Consider the following 21,883-nt stretch of genomic DNA (forward strand, 5'->3'; position numbering starts at 1 on the left):
AATAAACAACAATTGAAAGTGCTAGAACAATTTTGTTTTAATCTTTCAAAGCCAGCAGACAGTTGGTTTTTAAGTCTTCAAAGGACTGGTCACTTGAATAACTTGACAGTTCTCCAGTCCTTATCCACCTTTGAAGAACATTCAAGATTCCTTCAAAGATAACACCCACAGTAATAAGACCTCTGTTCCAACAAAAATAGATTATGTCTGAACTTGTTGGGATTTCCACACCTGGGATTCACATTCCATTTTCATTCTCATCATCCCACCTACTGGACGTAGGATCTGACAGAAATCGGAGGTAGAACTTCCATCATTTCCATGGAGTCTTCATGCTCCTTTAATTATCTAGTCCCTGACATCTACTCCATCTGAGAAGATGAGGAAATTGACTGTGGGCTTTTCATAATAGTTGTAGGTTCCAGATCTTTGGTTTCCCCCTGCACCCTACTCTTGCACTCCAGCATGAATCAGTTGCTTGTGCTCCATCTTGTGGCCAAACTAATAACTGGTGAAAGTGAAGCTTGACTTGCCGTGGCAAACTGAGTCTCAAACCTTGGCACCTGAACGTAGCAGCTTCCAGTTGAGATCAGAACTCATCAATTTATGTCATTTCATTGGACAGTCAGTCATGAGACAGTTACGAAACTGATAGGTTCTGGTAGGATGCAAATATTGCACGTAACCTAAGAATTATATTTGTTTGAAAGCAACAACAGGAACTGCTAGCTGTGCAACACCAGCAAGAGCTTCTGGAGCAGGAACGCAAACTGGAGAAACAGCGGCAGGAACAAGAGTTTGGGCGACAACTACAGGAACAACATCTTCTGTTTCTTCGAAATAAAGAAAGGAGCAGAGAAAGTAGGTACTCAGCTATTCACTATGGTCTTGCATCTGCTATGTACTGTTATTTGTGCTTGAACAGAAAAATCCATCAAAATCTTACTGGCAAGTGTTGATGTACTTATTAATGGGGCCAGTAATGGTACTAATATTATAAAACATGAGTGATACAAAATTTGAGTACTAATGATCTGTTTGTGGTTTCTATCTTTGTTACTGTAGTTATTTTAGGGAGAGAAAAACAGTTTCATTTTTGGTTTTTCATTTTTCATTCTGACCCTTTTTACTTCATCTTTGAATTTGCAAACCAAAAACAAAGACGTATTTAACCACATTAGTGGTAGTAAAATGGCAAATTTACCAAATATCCCGAGATCACAGTTGGTAAATGCATCCAAAGTGAAGCATGATCATAAATAGTGAGGAAGAGCCAGACTTTAACATTATAATTGTCCTCAGTAGGGGAAAGTCACATCAGAGTTCATAGTTCTTGTGTCTGTCCGTTGACCTGCTGGAACCTATTGAGTAGGTTATTTTGTTCAGTTTTTTGTAGTCACAATCGTTTACATGATCTCCCCAGAATTTTCACACCTCTTCCATCCAAATCTCACAGGCTCTCTGGAAATCTCTATGGAAATCCCATCTCTCTTATCTTCATAATAGGCAGCAGGTGAAGATAGGATCAGGCTTAGCTATAATGCCTTCTATTATTATTGAATACTGCAAGCTTACAGTAAAAAATGTCAGATACTAGATCGCTGCTTGTAACTGTGCAGGCATGCATCATTTCTGTCAGAAACATCAAGAATTTAAATGAGGAGGAGGTGAGGGATAAAATAAATCCATTCATATCCTTCTGAGAAATCAGCCTGGGTGGAATAATCATCTCAGTACTTCATAGGCTCCTTATCATTTATTAACACATATGAGAGAAGAATGCCATAAGCATGTTTACACTAGCAATTATTTCTGCCTTTATAATTGGTTGAATGATGAACTCTTGTGTCTAACTTGTGGAAACAGGGCTAGCTCTTCCTACATTGTGGTTGTATTTGTTTCTCAACTTTAACCAAAACTAAGAGAATAGTATAGGTTTTTAGTAAAAACCCATGAAGCCTTCACACACTACTATCCATAATAACATTCCAGATACCATATTCACTAAAAGCGAATTGTGTAATATTCAATGATTTCCTCACTTTATGGATTGTGGATTTAAGTAAGTAATTTTTCAACATTCACTCATTACTTAAATGCATGATGGATATCATGTTGCTGTTATTTTAACTTACAGATATTGTGAAATGTCCGTAGCTTTCAGAAACGAAAACATCCATTTAAGAAAGCAATTGGGAAATCAGTTTAGTAGACCTGAAAAGAAGCCTTAAACATTTGCTGTGAAAGAGGAATATGACACTATGTTGCAATCATTTCCAACTCACTACCATCACTATTTTCAGAATGAATGCATTTAGAACAATTTACTGGAGCTTTTGAAAGTGAGTAGATCAAGTCCCGATGGGTGAACGTTTAGGGGAAATGGTTAGTTCAGTAAGTTGGTAAGTTTAGGATGATGGTGTACAATCCAAATAAGAATAATTGAACGGGGGCGAATTGACTTCAAGTAGCAAGAACAGAGCTGGGGCAGATTGAGTGGAACACATGTTTAACTGGAAAACCGTAGCTGCGTAGTTGACAACCTTCAAAGAGAGAGTTCAGGTCTATTTCCACAAAAGGGAAAAAGAGAGCAAACACATCCAGAGCTCCCTAGATGAATACAGAGATAGAAATCATGTACTCATGACAGCTACCAGTTGGAAAATACCATTTAAAACCAAGCAGAATCAGATTCAGAGGAAAGGTTAAAGTCATTAGAGAAGCAAGAGACAGTATGAGGAAAAGACTGCGTCTCAAATGTAATGGGAAGCCTAAAGTCTTCCATAGATACATCACTAGTCAAAAAGAGATAAGGGAAATAGTAAGGCTGAATAGAAACCAAAAGGGGGATTTACACATGGATGCAAGAGGCACAGCTGAGGTGCTAAATGAAAACTTTGTATCTGTCTTTATCTGGGCTATGGGGATAGCAGAAAAGTTCTGTTATTATGAGGAATCAAAATTGATTTGGAGCAAGTGTTGGATGGATTATCAATACATAATGTTGGCAAGGCACCAGGACTGGAGATGCACTCAAAGGTATTGAATGAAGTTAGAGTGGAATTTGCAGGGGCATTGGTCATAATCTGACTGTCTTCCCTGGAATCAGGGGAGATGCCAAAGGGCCAGAGAATTGCAGATGATACAGTCTTGTTAAAAAAATGTTGTTAGTATAAGCCCAGCAATTAATCAATTTACCATCAGTGGTGAGGATGCTTAATGAAATAATTATTCAGAATAGAATTAGTAGCTATATGGATGGGTTGTTTAGGGCAGCATGGATTGAAATTGGTGAGATCATATTTTAACAATTTGCTGGAATTTTTTGAAGTACTAACAGAAAAGACCAATGATGTCAAATATTGTTGATAGGGCGATACATGCATTTTTAAAAAGTGTTTAATAAAATATCACACAGTATCTTGTGAGAAGACTTATATCTCATGTGGATACAACACTGAGTAGGTAATAGGATGCATAGAGCTGTGGTCAATAGATATTTTTCAGATGGAGGAAGGTTTGCAGTGGAGTTCTGAAAAGTTTTGGTATTGGGATCCTTGCTTTTCTTGACATATATTAATGATCTCGACCTTAATGTGTATGGGATAATTTGGAAGTTTGTACATGATACAAAACTTGAAAGCATTGTAAACTCTGAGAAGGACAGTGTAGAACATAGTTAAGTTGATGGAGTGGGCAGATAATTGGCAGATAATTTCAGTGTAGAGAGGTGTGGCACAATGCATTTTGGCAGGAAAAATATGAATAGACAATATAAAATAGGGGACACCATACTCAAAGTGGTGCAGGAGCAGAGGACCTATGTGTGTGTGCATAGATCACTGAATAGGGCAGGATAGGTGAACAGAGCAGCTAATAAAGCATACAGTTATCCTGAAATTTATTAACAGAGGAATAGAGTACAAGAGCTGAACCTATATGAGACACTTGTTAGCCTTCAGCTGGAGCATTGTGTGCAGTTCTGGATGCCACACTATAGGAAGATTGTTGGAGAAGGTCAAGAAGAGATTTGCAAAAATAGTTTCAGGGATGAGAAACCTAGGTCTGAGGAATATTGGAGAGATTGGAACAATTCTACTTGGAGAGAAGAAGGCTACGAGGAGATCTGAGAGAGATTTTCAAAATCATGAAGGATAAATTAGGTAGAGAGAAACAACTTCCACTTGTAAATGGCCAAGAAGGCAAAGCTTTAAAATGGTTTGTGAATGTGAGAGGAAGGATCATTACACAATGAGTGGTTTAGGCCTGGAATGCACTTTCTGGAAATGTGGTCATGATGACGAGATGCCAGTGTTGGACTGGGGTGAACAAGGTTAAAAATCACACAACACCAGGTTATAGTCCAACAGATTTATTTGGAAGCATTAGCTCCTTCGTCAGGTGCTTCCAAATTAACCAGTTGGACTATAACCTGGTCTGGTGTGATTTTTAACTTTGAAAATGTAGTGGAGGCAACATTAAGTGAGGCCTTCATTAGGGCATTGGCTGATTATATGAAAAGAAGCAACGTGCGAGGGAATGGGGAAAAGGCAGGTAAATGGCACTCAGTCATAATGATTATTGGCAAGCCAGTACACACATGACGGGCTGAATAGCTTCCTTTTTGCTTAAATAATTCTGTGATTGACAGGTGAAATTCAGTGAAGGATTGTCCAATGTAATTTTCTTACAAGTTGGATTTGATGGCAAATGCTCTGCCTGTGTAAGCAGAGACCTCACTATAATATTGAAAATTGGAATCAAACCATGCGTTTAATATCTGAATATAAACTTGGTCTTGTATTGAATGGATTGAGCACAATTTGTATTACTCCTCGCTTGAACTGTGCATTAAACGTCACACAAACGTACATCTTCTCCAAAAAATAATTCAAACTAACTTTCCTGACAATATTTTGAGGCACCACCAAATGTGTGATTGCTCTTCTGTGCAGTTGGCATATCCCTCTCCTCTTGTTTGGGAATTATCTCTTTTAATGCTGCACCTGTATTTTGAAATCTGAGGCTTGGCCACACGGGGAAACCCACCAAAATGTGCCAATCTGTTGAGTGACTTGCCTGTTCATGTTCACTTGGCATTGGTAATAGGAAGATTGTTGGAGAAGGTGTAGAAGAGATTTGCAAAAATAGTTTCAGGGATGAGAAACCTAGTTTTGAGGAATAATTGGAGAGATTGGAACAATGACCGTGTCCCACAGGTGGGTTAGACTCACTGCTCACCCTGTGAGTATTGACACCATAAACCTAAGAGTAAAAGCAGTCTGTTTAAACAAATTGCCTACTCTAAATGCACAAACTTTATATAACACTAAAAATAAGTATTTCTTTCTTTAGTTTTCCAATTTTGTCTCTTTCCTTTCATATGGTACTGGTTGATACTGAGGGACAGTTCTATGAATTCTGTCAGTTACCGTAGACCAGCTATTTTTCAGATTCATATCCCAATAAGATATCCGCAATTCTACACTCTGGCTTTTTTTTTAATTTCCTATATTTATTTTATTAATAAATCATCTTGCATGCGAAGAGTAACTTAATTGACTGCAAATTGTGAATTCCAGCTCAACTAGAACAGCAAAGGGAACTTTACCAAACATCATTAGTTACAATATGGAGCAAACAACAGTTCAAAGTTAGACATCACACAGTGATTCTGATATGTAAACAGTGCTGCCAGGAAACAATTTAAGTATAAATCAGTTCCAAAGGCCCTGTCCTGGTACATGCTTTCAGTGAGTACTCAGTAGGGAAAGGTCAGCTACTGATGCCAGCAAAAGCTATTGTAAATAACCAACTGTGTGACGCCAGTAAAATCTTTAGGTCAAAGCTGCAGTGATTTCAGTCAGCACTTGCTGCCTCAACTTTATTAGTACTGATCTATGTAACAGAGAAAAAGAGGCAGAAACTGAACCCATGCAAAGCAAGCCTTTAGAGGACTGTACAGTTCTTTCAAGTTTCAATACTTGTTGAAAGGGGTCAGTACAGAGCCTTCCATATACTTCATCAGCACAGTTTAATTTGGTTTATGGTTCACTCATTCTGAACATCAGATGGCTTCTGATTCATTTAAAGATTCCTGCTTTGCCAAGAATCAACAATGGATCGAACACTTGCAGTGTGTCCGAGAATACAGGAAAGATTTGATTTGTATAGAGAGCACAAATAGTAAATTAATATATACATAATATTTAAAATAGATCCATTATATTGAAAATAAGATCAAAGTGTCACACTGCATTAAAAAAAATCTTACACCATTGTATTACTTAGTAGCATCTCTCAGCATGGTGAATTCTCGTGCGTAGAGTTGAACACATGTAGAATCCATAAAAACGGCCTAACCTACTGTATCCTGGTTATGCCATTGTGTACAAATGAACAATTTTCCTTTGTCCCGTGGCTTTTAATCTACTGCAATCTTTTTTATATAGAAGGTGGTTCAAGTTCAGCAGTCCTGCAGTTATCAACCACTCCATTCACTCACCAAGGCTCCTTCGACTGCAGTTTCTAAACTTATGACCTCAATCACGACCACCAAGAAGGAGGACAGCAGCAGATACATGAGAGAACCATTAAGGGCAGCTTCTCCATGAAGTCAGACAGCATCATGATTTGAAACTATATTGTTCCCTCCCTGGATTCACTGGCCCAAAATCCTACAACTCTATATCGAACAATGCTGTGGGTGTCCCTACAGCCCAAGGTCTGCAGCAGTTCAAGAAGGCAGCTTTTTCCAGGGCACTTAGGGATGGCCAATACACATGCGCCAAGCCAGAAATGTCCACGTCCCATGAATAAATAAAACAATTTAGAATATTCATGAATTATCATCAACAAAGGAACAATTCAAATAAGTGGATAAAGGAAAAACATTCAAGCCAGGTTAGATTAATGGAATTATTCTTGAGGAATGTAACCAACAGTCAGCTTTTCTAGTATTTCAGAGATTATTTGATTGTGGTATTGTTCCTCACTGTTGAAAATTCACTATCATCGTTCTGCTTGCTAAGAGGTTGTGGCTGAGCTGAATGACTACCAATGAGTTCCTTTGACATTAAAAGCTGTGAAGTGTTTCAAACACATTGAGTCATAGTATCTGTTAGATACTTGGGCAGAATTTTTCCGTCCCTGAAAGAGGAAAGAACGGAAAATAACTGGGTGAGTTGACATGGAGAGATTCACACTTCCTTCTCATGACCTCAACAATTAAGTTCAAACGGTGACATTCTCAACCTGCCACCAATTGAGTCCCTTCAGTGTTCAATTAGAGCCATTTACGGGTCGCAACTCACCAGCACCCCAGCTATTTGCCTCCTCAGTTGGTGAGAAAAATGCCTGGTACTGGTTAACCAGGGAAACTTGCCTTTTGGCATGTAATCTGATGAATTTTCTTGGCAGTGAGGGTGGCGAGTTAGTTGACACCAACATGCCTGCCCCAACACTTATAGAGTCTTAGAGATGTACAGCACGGAAACAGATCCTTTGGTCTAACTCGTCCATACCAGATATCCTAAACTAATCTAGTTCCACCTGCCAGCACTTGACCCATATTCCTCTAAACCCTTTCTGTTCATGTACTCATCCAGATGCCTTTTTAATGTCGTATTTGTACCAGCCTCCACCACTTCCTCTGGCAGCTCATTCCATACACACTACCCTTTGCATGAAAAAGTTGCCCTTAGGCCCCTTTAAAATTTTTCCCCTCTCACTCTAAACCTACGCCCTCTAGTTCTGGACTCACTCACACCAGGGATAAGACCTTGTATGTTGACCCTATCCATGCCCCTCATGACTTTATAAACCTCTATGATATCACCCCTCAGTCTCCGATGCTCCATGGAAAACAGTCCCAGCCAATTTAGACTCTCCCAGCTTTAACCCTCTAACTCTGGCAACATCCTTGTAAAATCTTTTCTGAACCCTTTCAAGTTTCACAACGTCCTTCCAATACCTCACCTCTGACTATTGATGATACAAATATCTTAGCAAGGGGTCCAGCAATCACTTCCCTAACTTCAAAAAATGATTTTCGTGTCCATCTTATTGATCAATTTCCCTATTAACCTTGTTAGTCAGTGGATGATGTGATTCTGACCTTGTGTCCAAGTGGTCCAGTAACACAGAGAAAGATTAGACAATGGCTTGCAAAATCTGAATTGAATTCTTTTCTGCTTTTCATACCATGTGATCATTTAAGCTTATTGAGAAATTGAAAATCTTTGAGAACAAGCCTTCTCTCCAGTGATTTCCTTCACAGCAGCATCCAATTGGAGTTAGCCACCAGGATTAATGTTAACCACTGCTGAATCTCCTCAGGGCTGTGTACGTTCAGATTTGCTACTCTTCCTTTGTCCAGATATTGCTGACATAATGATCCTGAAATATGCTGTACTTGTGAATCTCAAAAGGAATAAGGAAGTAAATTATAGGTAAAGAAGTTTATAAAATAATATGATCATTCTCTGAAAATCTACATAAACAGGGTAAAAGAACTAATTATACGCTTTAGGAAAATCCATTCAATTACATCGTTCTTGTAACATTTCATAATAGAATCATAGAATCCCTACAGTGCGGCTAGAGCCTAGTCAGCCCCTTGAGTCTGCACCAATCCTCTGAAGAGCATCCTACCCAAACACACCCCAATCTCCATAATTCCACATTTACCTTGGCTAATCCACCTAACCTGCACATCTTTGGATTGTGGGAGAAAGCCAGAGCACCTGGTAGAAACTCCCACAGACACAGGTAGAACATGCAAACTCCACACAGACAGTCACCCAAGGCTAGAATTGAACCTAGGTCTCTGGCAATGTGAGGCAGCAGAGCTAATCACTGTGCCACATGAGCGTGGCCACTGAAATAGGTAAAAACAACAATTAGCTAGGTATCAGATGATAAGTTGAACTGGAGAAAAAAGTTCAGAAATATGGTAGCCAAGAGACAGACTTAGAAAAATGACTTTTGAAAATTAAATCACTTTGAGTCAATCCAGCAATTCTGAAGTTTTTCCATACAGCTGTGGTTGCAAGTTTTTTCCTTTATGGATGTCCCTCCTGGTACTATGGCCTTAGGAAATAAACTCTGGTAGAGGATAGAGATTATTGTGCCCTCGCAGGAAGGGTATTTGATGAATGGGTTTTTCTTGATAAAATGTGAAGAATTTAGATCAGAGTGGTGCAGGAAAAGCACAACAGGTCAGGCAGCATCCGAAGAGCAGGAAAATTGACGTTTCGGGCAAAAGTCCTTCATCAGGAATAGAGGCAAGATGCCTCCAGGGTTGAGAGATAAATGGGGAGGGTGGGGCTGGGGAGAAGGTAGCAAAGAGTACAATAGGTGAATGGGGTGGGGATCATGAGGATAGTGCTGAGCTGGAAGGTTGGAACTGAGGTAAGGTAAGGGGAAGGGGAAATGAGGAAACTGGTGAAGTCCACATTGATGGCCTGGGATTGAAGTGTTCCGAGGTTTAATTCTGCTCCTATATTTTTTAGTATTATGGAATGGTGTGGCAGTCTCAATGGACCGAAGGCTGAACTGTGTTCCTATTTCTTATGGTCTTAAATCATTTATAATTTAACTTCTATAGTGGAATCTATTGGTAACTTAACTATTTATTGTCTTTTGCTTCCATGAACCATGTCATGCTTTAAACAACTTTTTAGAAAATTATTTCCAAAAACCATATAGTCCTGTTTCTGGAATGATTCTTGTTGATTGGAAAGTAGCAAATGTCTCCTCAAATGTTCAAGAAGGAAATGAGAGAGGAAACTAGGAACTACAGATGTGTTAGCCTTTTATCAGTAATAGGGAAATGCTTGGATCTGTTATAAAGAATGAGATCAATAGGCAGCTGGTTAATGGTGATCTGGTTGGGCATAGTCCCTGCAGCATGGATTTATGAATTGGAAATTATGTTTGACAAACTTGTTAGGGATTTTTGAAGATGTTGCTAATAAAACTGGTAAAGGAAAGCTGACAGAAGTAGCTTTCCTGGAGGAGGCAGGTTAGAAAGATTTAAGCCCATGGGATAGGAAGTAATGTGTTGGTTTGGATTAATGATTGGCTAACTGACAGAAAATAGAAAGTAGGAATAAGTGGGTCTTTGTTGTGTTGGCAGGCTCTAACTACAGGGGTACTGCAAGGATCGGTACACAATATCTATCAATAATTTGGATAAATAGATCAAATGTAATGTTACAAATTTGCAGATGATGCAAAGCTAGGTTGTAATGTGTGCTGTGAGAAAGATGTAAAGTGAGGGTTTGGACAGGCTTTGTGATTGGCCAAGAATGTAGTAGATGCAATATAATGTGGGGAAAATGTGACCTTATCCATTTTAATAAGAGATTAAGATGTGCAATGTGTTTCTTAAAAAGTGAGAAGTTGGAAAGTGTAGATGTACAAAGAAACCTAGACGTCCTTGTTGATAAGTCACTAAAGGCCAACTTGCAGGTGCAAGCAGCCAGCTATTAGGAAGGCTATTGGAATAATTAAAGCTTGATTCAATTGTACAAGTACTGGTAAGATGTCTCCAGAGGAGTCTGGAATTAGGCGACACAGTTTAAGAATACAGAGGATTCCCTTTGGCTCTGAGACAAGAAATTATTTAATTCAAGAGTTTGTAAACTTTTGGAATTCTCGACCGGGAAGGGCAACTGATGCTCAGTCTTTGAGTCTGCTTAAGCTGCTGATTGTTAAGATGGGGTGGAGACCTGATTACCAGTGGGTTTGATGTTGATGAGGATGAAATGAGTAAAGACATTGAGTCTTTGATTAGTCCTGATTATATTAAATAATGGGGCAGGCTTGATGAACTGAATGGCCTACTCTTGTTCCCATGATCCTCTGTTAAAAGTTATTAAAAGATTCCAAAATGTGACAATTACTGAGGCGCATGTTCTTTTTTCAGGTGCTGTGGCCAGTACAGAGGTCAAGCAGAAACTCCAGGAATTCCTGTTGAGCAAATCAGCGAAAGAATCTCTATCAACTGGACAGAACCATTCCTTCCCTCCAAATCCCAAACACTGGTATAAGTAGGTACCATCATTCTACTAACGGCATTTGTATTTTTCATGTATTTCTTTGAAGAAAAGCTTGTTTTGATTAAATTACAGTTTATAGAAACCAGATTACATGTGTTTATTCAAACAGACAAACAGTTTCTTTAGCAAAGCACCATCATTCAGAGTTGCAATGAGGTGAGATCGAGTGTTCTTTGAATCCAAAGGTTTGTGGATTTAAAAGTGAGAATGTTGTCGATTGAACAACAGGGCTTTCACTGTGTGACATCTGCCAGAGAAATGTAGATAAAACAACCTACATGGCCTTCTTTGACCTTACAAGAGACTTTGAAACCATCCATCGGGAAGTATTATGGAGTGGTCCTCTCTGCTTTGCTTGCACCATGAAATTTGTCACCATCTTTTGATTGCTCCACGATGACATGGAAGTCGTGGTAGTGACAAATGGCTCCACCACTGACCCATTCCCTGTTAGGACCAGTGTCAAACAGGGCTGTGTCATCATCCCAACAGTGTTCTCGATCTATCTTGCTGCAATGCTTCACCTCATCATGGACAAGCTCCCTGCTGGAACTGAACTAACCTGCAGAACCTGTAGGAAACTATTTAATCGCTGCCACCTTCAAGCCAAAACCAAAATCACCCCAATCAGTATCATTGGGCAGCAGTATCCAAAACATGCTTGTGTATGTGCAAACTCAGACAGCGTACTCCAGACCATTGTTAGCACCTTTACGGAGGCATAGGAGAGCATGGGGTCGCATCTTGAATATCTACAAGTTGAGGATCTTCCACCAACCTGGCCCAGCATTGTGGAGGGAAACTCCAATCATCGTGGTCCGTGGGAGATTTTACAGAACAGTGGCCACTTCCAATACCTCGCGAGTATCCGGTCAGCCAAAGCAACTATTGATGAAGAGATCCAGCAGCGTCTCCAGGGTGCTAGTGCTGCCTTCGGCTGCCTGAGGAAAACGGTGTTCAAGATCAACAACATCAGATCCAACACCAAGACCATGGTATCCAGAGCTGTGGTGGTACCCGCCCTCCTCTATGGCTCTGGGACGTGGACTGTCTACAGCAGCCATCTCAAGGCATAGGAGAAATACCACCAGCCCTTCCTGCCCAAGCTCCTGTAAACCTGCTGGGAAGAAAGACACACCAACTCTAGTGTCCTCAACCAGGCCAATACCCCCAGCATCAAGGCACTGACCCCCCCCTGCCCCCCCTTGATTGGCTACGCTGAGCTGGGCACACTGTCCCCATGACCGACATGAGACTCTCCCAAGCAGCTGCTCTACTCCCAGCTCTGAAACGGCAAGCAAGCCCCAGGTGGACAGAGGAAGTGCTTCACTGATACCTTCAAGGCCTCACTGCGGCATTCCCACAGACACCTGGGAATCACTGGCCCAAGACCAAAATGGAAGTGGAGCATCCAGGCAGGTGTTGAGTGACTTGCCATCGGGACAAAGCGGAAGCCAGGAGCAAGCAATACAAGGAGCTGACTGCCAGAGCAACGCTCCACCCACCCCTTCCCACAACCATCTTCTGCCCTAAGTGTAACAGAGCTTGTGGAAGCTGCACCAGTCTGTACAGTCACCGACAGACTTGTCCTGAGAGTGAAAGAGAGTCATCCTCATCTGCGAGGGATTTCCATTGATGAATGATGACCCCTTTACCAGTATCTGCAGTGTACCCTTAATGCTATTCAAAATGAAGTTGCCAAGATAGATAAAACCTTTAATGGCATCTAAAAAGAATGTAACTGGCTAAGTGTCATAATAACTTGTACAGTTACAACACATTAGTTTTGCAGACATTGAACAGACATCTCATTGTTCTCAGGAAGAACAGCTAGAAAAAATAAAAAAGGTTTGATGGTCTATCTGACACAGTACTTCAATGAAGAGTCATGGACACAGAGATCCAGGAGATTGAAAGAGGGTAGAACTAAAGCAGAATGTGAGCAATTAGAGATTAAGGCCTGTTCTAAAAGAAAACAGGAAGGTGCAAAAAAAAATGTTGACTTAGCAGAAGAGGGACAGAAGTAGACATAGAATTTGTAGCTGGTTTTAAATGATCACTGCCTCTGCACAAAAGCAAACAGGAAGGTAAATCTAAAACAGGGTGGGGAATGAGTAGAAATAGAATCTGAAATAGTGTAGAGGCTGAATTGTTAGGTATATTCAAGGCTGAGATAGACAGATACTTTACACTCCAAATGGGAATCAAGGTCAATGGGCAAAAGGCAGGAAAGTGGGGTTGGCGATCATCACATCAGCCACGATCTCATTGAATGGCAGAGCTGATTTGATGTGCCAAACAGTCTACTTTGCCTCCACAAATTTTGGTATTATCTGCACTAGGATGAAATCTTTTTGTTTTGCAATTGTGAGCTGAAATGATAAAAGTATTGTTTGCAAAACCAAGGATTTCTGCACAATTTGGAAGTAAGTAATTTGATACTTGTGAACACTGTTTGTACAGCAATGGATTACAGCAGTGTTTGCAGATGAACTGGAGTCGAGGGGCTGTGTACAAATGGAGCTTTGGTTGCAGCAAGAAGCTGTGGATTTAGTGACCAATTTTCAATGAGAAAGTAAACGGAAAGAACTGCAGGTACTGTAAATCAGAAAGAAAAACAGAAGTTGCTGGAAAAGCTCAGCAGGTCTGGCAGCATCTGTGCCGAGAAATCAAAGTTAATAGGGTGGCATGGTGGCTTAGTGGTTAGCACTGCTGCCTCACAGTTCCAGGGATCTAGGTTCAATTCCAGCCTTGGGCGACTGTATGGAGTTTCCACGTTCTCCCCGTGTCTGTGTGGGTTTCCTCTGGCTGCTCCGGTTTCCTCCCACAGCCCAAATATGTGCAGGTCAGGTGGATTGGCCATGCTAAATTACCTATAGTGTTAGGTGCATTAGTCAGAGGGAAATGGGTCTGGGTGGGTTACTCTTCGGAGGGTCTGTGTGGACTTGTTGGGCCGAAGGGCCTGTTGCCACACTGTAGGGAATCCAGTCTTAGTGTTGTTAACGTTTCGGGTCCTGTGGCCCTTCATCAAAGCAGATGGGAAAAGCCTGTCAACAATCATGTGACTGGTTCTCAGATAACTGAATAGCCTGTGGCTGGGAACCAGGTACAGAGACGTCGTCAGGTCTCTGTGTCAGAAGCACTTTCTCCCTTCTCTGCAGTACACTGGTTTAAATCTGAAGAAAACTAGTTAATCTTCCCTTCAGCTGTTTCTGCAAGGTGTGATTTTTAATTGATAAGTCAGAAACCTTTCTTATCAGTGGACTAACCAACTTGTGCCTATTGAAAACCAGTGGAAACACAATGAGAAGGTTAATTGAAAAATATCATGCTGATCAGCTCAAGAATTAAAACAGTCATTTCAGCAATTTTTCTGAACAAGAAGCTGAAATATTTTTCCAGATTTTCCCTTGATCCATAATTTGCTTTTTATTTTCCCCCTGTAAGTGTTTGACTGTGTGTTCATGTGTCTAAGGGATAGGACTTTTAATTATTAGTGTTATATTGCCAATGGCTTATAATTGATTACTTGTAGCTCAAGTCTAATTAGTTGCAATAACTAATAATTCTTCTTAAATACAGGAACATAGCTCATGCTTTATGTCAGCTTTGGTCTCAAAATCTGGTAAAGTGGAGAATCTTTGCATAGTTTAAAAAAATAACTTTTACATTTGTGTTGACTCTGGAACAGTGGGGCTTTATTTCCAGTGCTCTAAACCAGTGAATTGTGACACTTAAAATGAAATAGAAAGACTGTAGGCAGAGTGGGAGGCCAGGAAGAAGCATCGAGCAGAAGATTCATGAGCAAGAATGATGGCACATGCAAGCTGTACTAAAATGAAGCCAGAACCAGAGCTTACAGAAAGAATTTGCTCTGATATACTGTCTTACCACATCATTTGGTTTACTTTTAAATTTCAGTCAATGTTGCTTCAGCGAGTTTTTGCATGATTTGATTGCTTGATTTGCTGGTCTGTTTTTAGTGGCATTGGTTTTAACATCTCATTTGAAAGAGAATGGAATAAATCTTAGCTAACAAAATAGCTAGGTTGGAGTTAGTGAGAAATTAAAACTTCAATGATCTCAATAAACATAATCGTCCACTTCTCTATTTAATGGAGACATAATAAAAGGTCTTAGAAAATCTGACAATTGAAGAAAGGTGAGGATATCAGTAAGGAATAGGTAAGTACTTCCCTCTAACCTCCAAGCTTCCAACCATTAAATGTAATTTCTTCCCCACATCTCTCTCCACATACAAATGACACCCCTAACCCTGGTTCACAGATCTCCTGCAAACACCCTACTTTTGGAGATTGCACCTTTCTTAGCTCGATCACAAACCTCCCCACACTCCCAGTCACAAAGGTGGATGACTTACCTGTAGCTACAGATGCCTCAGAAGTGCTACCCAATTGACAGGAAGAAAAGACAGGAGAAAAGGGATGTTGATTGTTTGGTATATCAACTCTGGCTAACGTTTTGATGTTCAGAGAGCAGTAGGGAATTGTATTGGCTTCCCATGCTTCAGGATAATTCAACTAATTTTACTGCTTAAAAGTGATTCTATAATTGGGCAGCACTTATTGAATAATACGGAGTGTGATAATATCTACACATGCAGCCAATTTAAGAAAATCAATCAAGCTCATAATGTGCCACACTTACAGTTGCTAGAAAAGACATACGTTTATATGCAGTGCCTGTTCTTTATAAATATGTTTAAGCCTTGAACCTTTTTGTTTGAATACCTGGAGCATAGGAAACCTTACTTTCCAGCTTTTTCCATGGCAACTTTTCAGCCAATCAGTATCTACTTGCCAAATAATCAGTTTTCCTTTTCTCCTATGATTTTAGGAAAATTGACACACTTGCATTTGTCCTGAAGAGTGTATGACAAAAGCTTCAACAACACGTCTCTCGTTTCAGCAATATTCAACTTTTTGAAGAATGAAAGCATAAGTTAGAATATTGGTTTTCTCACAGATACAATTAGAAATTGGAACAATTTGCCACTAGAGGCTGGGGACACAGAAAATCTATACTATTGGGGATTAATAAAATAGAGTTACACTGGATTACTTCACTTTCGAACCACTGGCATACGTCCATTGCTCAATGTTTCCTTTCTTCACACTTCCTTGGTCTAATGCTGAAACAACCCTTCACCAGAGACTGTGTGCAGGACAGTTTTGACAGAATGTTAGAAATGCCAAAGAAGAATCATTAGTAGTTTGAGTAGAAAATTTGTGTATAATTTCCCAAAGTTGACAAATGGTAATAATTAATTCTCAGTTCAGTCACCATCTGTTTAATAGAGTTAGACTGTTTAAAAAGTAGGGGGAAAACAGAAAGAGCTCATGGAAACAGGGGGAGAAAAGGAAAGGTAAATGAAATCTGGGACAAGTCAACCAGTTGAGGACAAATGTGAATAACTGACATGGAAAGGGTATCTTAAACTGGAAGCAATGAGACCACCTACAGAGATTATATTGTCATTTTACGATGTAGTCTGTTTAATGGTTGTTAATTCACTGTTCTTTGTTCCTTTGCCAGGGGGGCCCACCGTGCTTCACTGGACCAGAGTTCACCACCACAGAGTGGAAATTCTCCATCATATAAGCAACCATCACTGGCAGTTAATGACAAACAGGATGATTTTCCCCTGCGTAAAACTGGTGAGTCAGGATCAATGTTTGCCACTTCAGTTGTGAAAGCCTTTTGGACCTGCAATGACTTAATAGGAATGAGGTTTTTCACTTTGTATCAAGGTAATAGTATATTCACTAGAAGACTCTGCCTAAATTGAGAAAAATCTGAATTAATGCATTTATTCAAACTAAAGACTTTTGTGACCTTTTTATATTAAACCTGGTCTTTAATGTTAATTTGTACCTTAAGAGTGAGATTTACTTTAATAAGCAACCAACTCACCTCAGCCAAAGGAAATATTGGAAACTATCAGCAGGCCTGATAGCATGTGTGAAGAAGATAGTCAGACCTTCTCAGGTATTGACTGTTTATCTGGAGAAGCATCTTGTTTATTTTCTCCACTGCTGGCTGACTTGCTGAGTATTCCTGAATTCTAGTGTCTGTCTTGCTTTTCACTCTGAGCTCATCAACGAAAACTTTATTCGACTTAGTGATCATATATTTCTATCAATTCTAATGAAATACCCTTATTATAAGTCCTCAATACACTCCACATCATTACAACAGTGTGGCCAGATGTGTAACATGATTGCCAATGCAACATACAGTGCATGTCTTCCAGCCCCAGAAATATAGTTTCATATCATTATGCTTGTGCATACTTTTATTTCACAATTTTCTTTATTTTTTCGACAACAACTGCAAATTTTCTTCTATCCATTGTTCCTGAAAGCCATCACATCCATAATGGATGGGAAAAGTGTACAGAAAGCATAGGTAAGTCAATTGTGAATGGCAAAGATGCATATCGAAGAACTTCATTGTCCTTCATTACCATGAGTTCACATGTACATTGATAATACTCATCATAAGTTCAGCAGTCAAAATACATAATTTTAAATCATTTTTCATCCACAGTACAATAAAGGCCAAACAATGGAATAAAACTGCTATCACAATTCACCCAAATTCTCTACATGGTGTACGTATGAACCATTTAGTGTCTTAGATTCAAATATCACTGTATGATGAGAGCTAATCTTAGTCTGGCAGTCTTCAAACAACTAGTTCTCCTTATTCAGATCATTATCTGCAGACAGGACAGGAGAATGCATTTATAATGTTGCTTCATGTAGCTCATAGTATATCCACGTGCATGCATTGAGTATGTTGAGTTCCATTGGTTTCCAAACATGAATTGAACACCACCCACAAAGGGCTGAATTTGACACCTTCCCCCTAATTATAACTTGGCAGGTGAATGTAAAATTGAGGGCAAGGTCATGAACTCAATTAATGACAATTCCTACCCCCGCCACAATCTCTTTCATGACAAGTAGAGGCCAGTTTCAAATGTGTAGCCTGTCACCTTTCACTTTTTGATGTGGTAACAGACGAAGGTGGGGTGGAAGGGTTACCAAACCCAAGGCCCTCTGCGCCCATCATATTCCAAACAATTCCCTGCCCCAGTGTGTTCCTGCCTCTCCCCTTCGCCCCACTGTATTTCTCACCTTCCCTGGGCCTATCCAACCTGCCTCTCTCAAGGCCTTTGACCTTTCTGCTGGGATCTGCAAGCCCGAACCTGAAAATACCAATCCCCTCCATCTACCATTGCATCCAGCGTCAGCAGTGATTGCTGTTGAGGTCTGAATGCTCTCCACTAGCCAATACGACAAGAGAGCTGCAGGTCATTTGATTAGCAAGGCAGTTCCCACCTCCCCAAATAGCTCAAAAGCCTGCCTCAGGCCAGTTAATTTCCAACTGGCTCATTCCAACAGTTATGCCATGGAACAGTTGATTATTTTATCTCTTCTGAAAGCTAATAGAGATTATTCTGAATTTGACAATAGCAATGAAAATCAGGTGAAATGTGCAAGAGGCAATTGAATCAATTATGTCTGTCTTCCACTATCATTCAAATCACTACTTCCAAAAGATGCTGTTGCAACTCTCCTCTTAGGCATTTAAAACAAAGTGAGAAAAGATGAGTAATCTTTTGAAAGAAATAATTTAAGATGTTGTAGCTCAATATTGAATATCTAAAGACATCTCAATGTATTTCACATAGAATGTATTGAAACACAAAATATTTCATACATAGCAATGACCCATAAATAATTGCTTATTGGCCAATTAATCTGTATCATTTTTAGTTATGTAAGCAGAGAATGATAGCCAGGATACAGGAGATTTATCTGTCCTTCAAACATTACCACAAAATCTTATAAAATCACATGAGGAATAGATCCAAGTATGAGCAGTCCATGTTTTTTGTTGCATGCTTCATGTGAACCATAGTATCTTTAACAATTGGATTACTTTCATTAGTACACATGAGTGTCCAATTTCCTATATTCAAGAACTCCTGATGCAGAGTTGAGACATCTGGGCCAAGTAGGAGTGTGTTTTCCAAGCTGAAAGATGGAAGAACTTTATGTTCTAATAATCTAGATGGAAGTCCTCAGTTGCTCTGAGCCTATATTAGAAATATGGTGAAGCATGAAATAAATAATTTTCTGACTATTTAAATGATCAGATCAGCATGTGCTGCAGATGCCCAGACTTCAGCAACATGCATTTGATGGGCAAGACTCCGTTTTGGGAGCAGTAAGGTAATAAGTTAACTAAACTGATTCAATACTATGAGTAGACCAACTTGCAACAGTTTCTGTTTGTAATAAAGTGATCATGAGGATTGTGTCTAACCACAGAGCTTCTTGCTTTGTAGTGGCAGTGTGTTGTAAGTTTATTACACAAATATAGAGTCTGTGATAATTAACAATGGAAAGAAAAGGCTATGTTCCAGTCTTGTGGATAATGAATCATCATATTTTAAAAATAGAACTATTTCTGTCATGTAATAATTTTCTTTTATTGTTATTACTTACTGTAACAATTTGTGTACTGGAAAAGTTATCATAACATTTTTAATGTGAGTCAATAACGGAACAAAGAACAACATGCAGCATTTAGACGATAATTTTAACCTCCCAAAAATGGCTGGATTTGTATTATGTGAGGAGTGGTATCAAATATATTAAAGTATTTTAAATTTCAAACAAATTTTAAATTATTGCTTACAGTTCTGGTCACTGCATTATAAGTAGGATGTGGAAGCTTTGGAAAGGGCTCAGAGGAGATTTATTAGGATGTTGCCTGGTATGGAGGGAAGGTCTTGGAGGAAAGGCGGAGGGACTTGAGGCTATTTTCATGAGAGAGAAGACGGTTGAGAGGTGCCTTAATTGAGACATCTAAGATAATCAGAGGGTTAGATAGGTTGGGCATTGAGAGCCTTTCTCCTCAGATGGTGATGGCGAGCATGAGAAGACACAGCTTTAAATTGAGGACTGAGAGAAAGAGGTCAGATGTCAGAGGTAGTTTCTGTACTCAGAGTAGTAGGGGCACAGATGAAGGGCTTTTGCCTGAAACGTCGATCTTCCTGCTCCTCGGATGCTGCCTGACCTGTTGTGCTTTTCCAGCACCACTCTAATCTAGATTCTGATTTCCAGCATCTGCAGTCCTGTAATGTTCTATGTTCCATGTTCTTTGTTTTATGTTCTATGTTCTGAACCTGACACTAGCCCATTGACTTCTGAATTTATTGGTGGCATATTTTAAAATTCTTTCTCATGAGATGTGAACATTGGCTTTTGAGCCAAGAGCCTCCGGCTTCAGCAAACTTTCCATTGTTCATCCCATGAAGTCTGACCTTCTCCTCCACCCACATCTTGTGATTTCTAGTATTCGCATCCTAATTTTCAATAACCCCATTGCCAAAGTATGGCCCAAGAATAATTTATTTTGTTTTAATCATGTGTTCATATTCTTCCATTTCTTGTTGTGGGATTAGTTCATCCCCACAGTTTTTCCAATGAACTGTGTTATTTTTGCATGGTCACACCCTGACCAATGTACATGCTCGTTTCAGCCCAACACACTCTTCTGGCAGAGGTTATTCTTCGAAATCAAGAGGTGGAACCCTGGCTTAGTTTTCACCCTGGTTTGCTGACAAAAGTTTCCTCTATGGTCCCTCTAACCTGGAATAATGCAGAGCTGGTGTTATTGATTTCTATCCAAACTGGGTCTGACTGCGAGAGTAACTGCATCACCTGCATGAAGCCAGCATTGGGAATTGAAGAGGTGTCATATTGGACTTGAAATGTTGACCTAGATTTTCCACTGGCCAGCCTTTATGCCAGTCATAGATAGGAGTTGAGCGTGAGCAACCTGTAGAATCCCGATCTGAAGGTTTTCATTTTAATTGGACATTTTGCAGATTTCAGATGAATCGAGCTAAAGTAGTTACTCGGGAAAAGTTAGCCTATTGAATACTTACTTGTGAGTAACAAATCAATGAATCCCATATTTACACACCACCAACTACACCTTCCCTAGACCACTTATTGCACGCAGACTCTGACCTGATCGCCCCCAATATCCTCTTCCACTGGACTACCCTTCCCCTGATGGACTGGACTTTTTAAAGCAGCTTACCAAGCTCAACACAACCCACCACCTGGTACGTAAAACTCATCCTCCCCTCCTTCTACCAGACCCAATTTCTTCTACCCAGCCTGGCCTATTCTAAACACCGCAACACTTGCACCTTATCACCCTCCCCACTTGAAAGCTTATCCCTTCACACTTGACATCCTGTTTCCCTGGTACACTACCCCTTACACAGCTGGTGCACTACTCAGCTGGCTCCCTACCCCCAATTAATTTTACACCTCACTTACTTGGCACTTTACCCCTACCCATCTGGCATCCTACTTAGCTGGCACTCTGCTCAGGGTACTGAGCACTCTAATTCCAAGCTGACTTATCTGACATCATACCCATGTATGCTACACGTTTACCACCTGACACCCTACTTCTGTGGCACTTGATTTAAATGGAAATCAATTTACCCCTTACCCAAGTGGCATCTGACCCTGCCAGCACCCTATCATTACCCTGACATTATGGATTTATGGTTTGATAGCGGCTATCCAAGTGACTGTCAGAACCTTTACATTTCAGAATACAGCAGCTGACTGCTGTGAAAATGGGGCATGGTTTGGCTTCCTCTGCAAGAACTGGCAGAATGGAATTACACCTGCCTATTTCTGAGGGAGTCCTGAGCAGAATCTCCTCTCAGAAATGCATAGCTCCCTTCTTTCATACAA

General features: G+C 40.0%; 1 protein-coding gene across 10 annotated transcripts in view; it reads left to right on the plus strand.

The window, feature by feature from the left end:
- The window catches only part of LOC122549771 (histone deacetylase 9-like), a 789,364-nt gene that overhangs the window by 389,848 nt on the left and 377,633 nt on the right, over positions 1-21,883 (plus strand). For all 10 annotated transcript variants that reach the window (XM_043689769.1, XM_043689771.1, XM_043689766.1 and 7 more), the window contains 3 exons: positions 711-861; positions 10,931-11,054; positions 16,620-16,741. In XM_043689769.1, the coding sequence (XP_043545704.1) occupies positions 711-861; positions 10,931-11,054; positions 16,620-16,741 (397 nt within the window). The remainder of the gene's footprint in view (positions 1-710; positions 862-10,930; positions 11,055-16,619; positions 16,742-21,883) is intronic.

Source organism: Chiloscyllium plagiosum, chromosome 5 (genome assembly GCF_004010195.1).
Source record: "Chiloscyllium plagiosum isolate BGI_BamShark_2017 chromosome 5, ASM401019v2, whole genome shotgun sequence".
NCBI lineage: Eukaryota > Metazoa > Chordata > Chondrichthyes > Orectolobiformes > Hemiscylliidae > Chiloscyllium > Chiloscyllium plagiosum.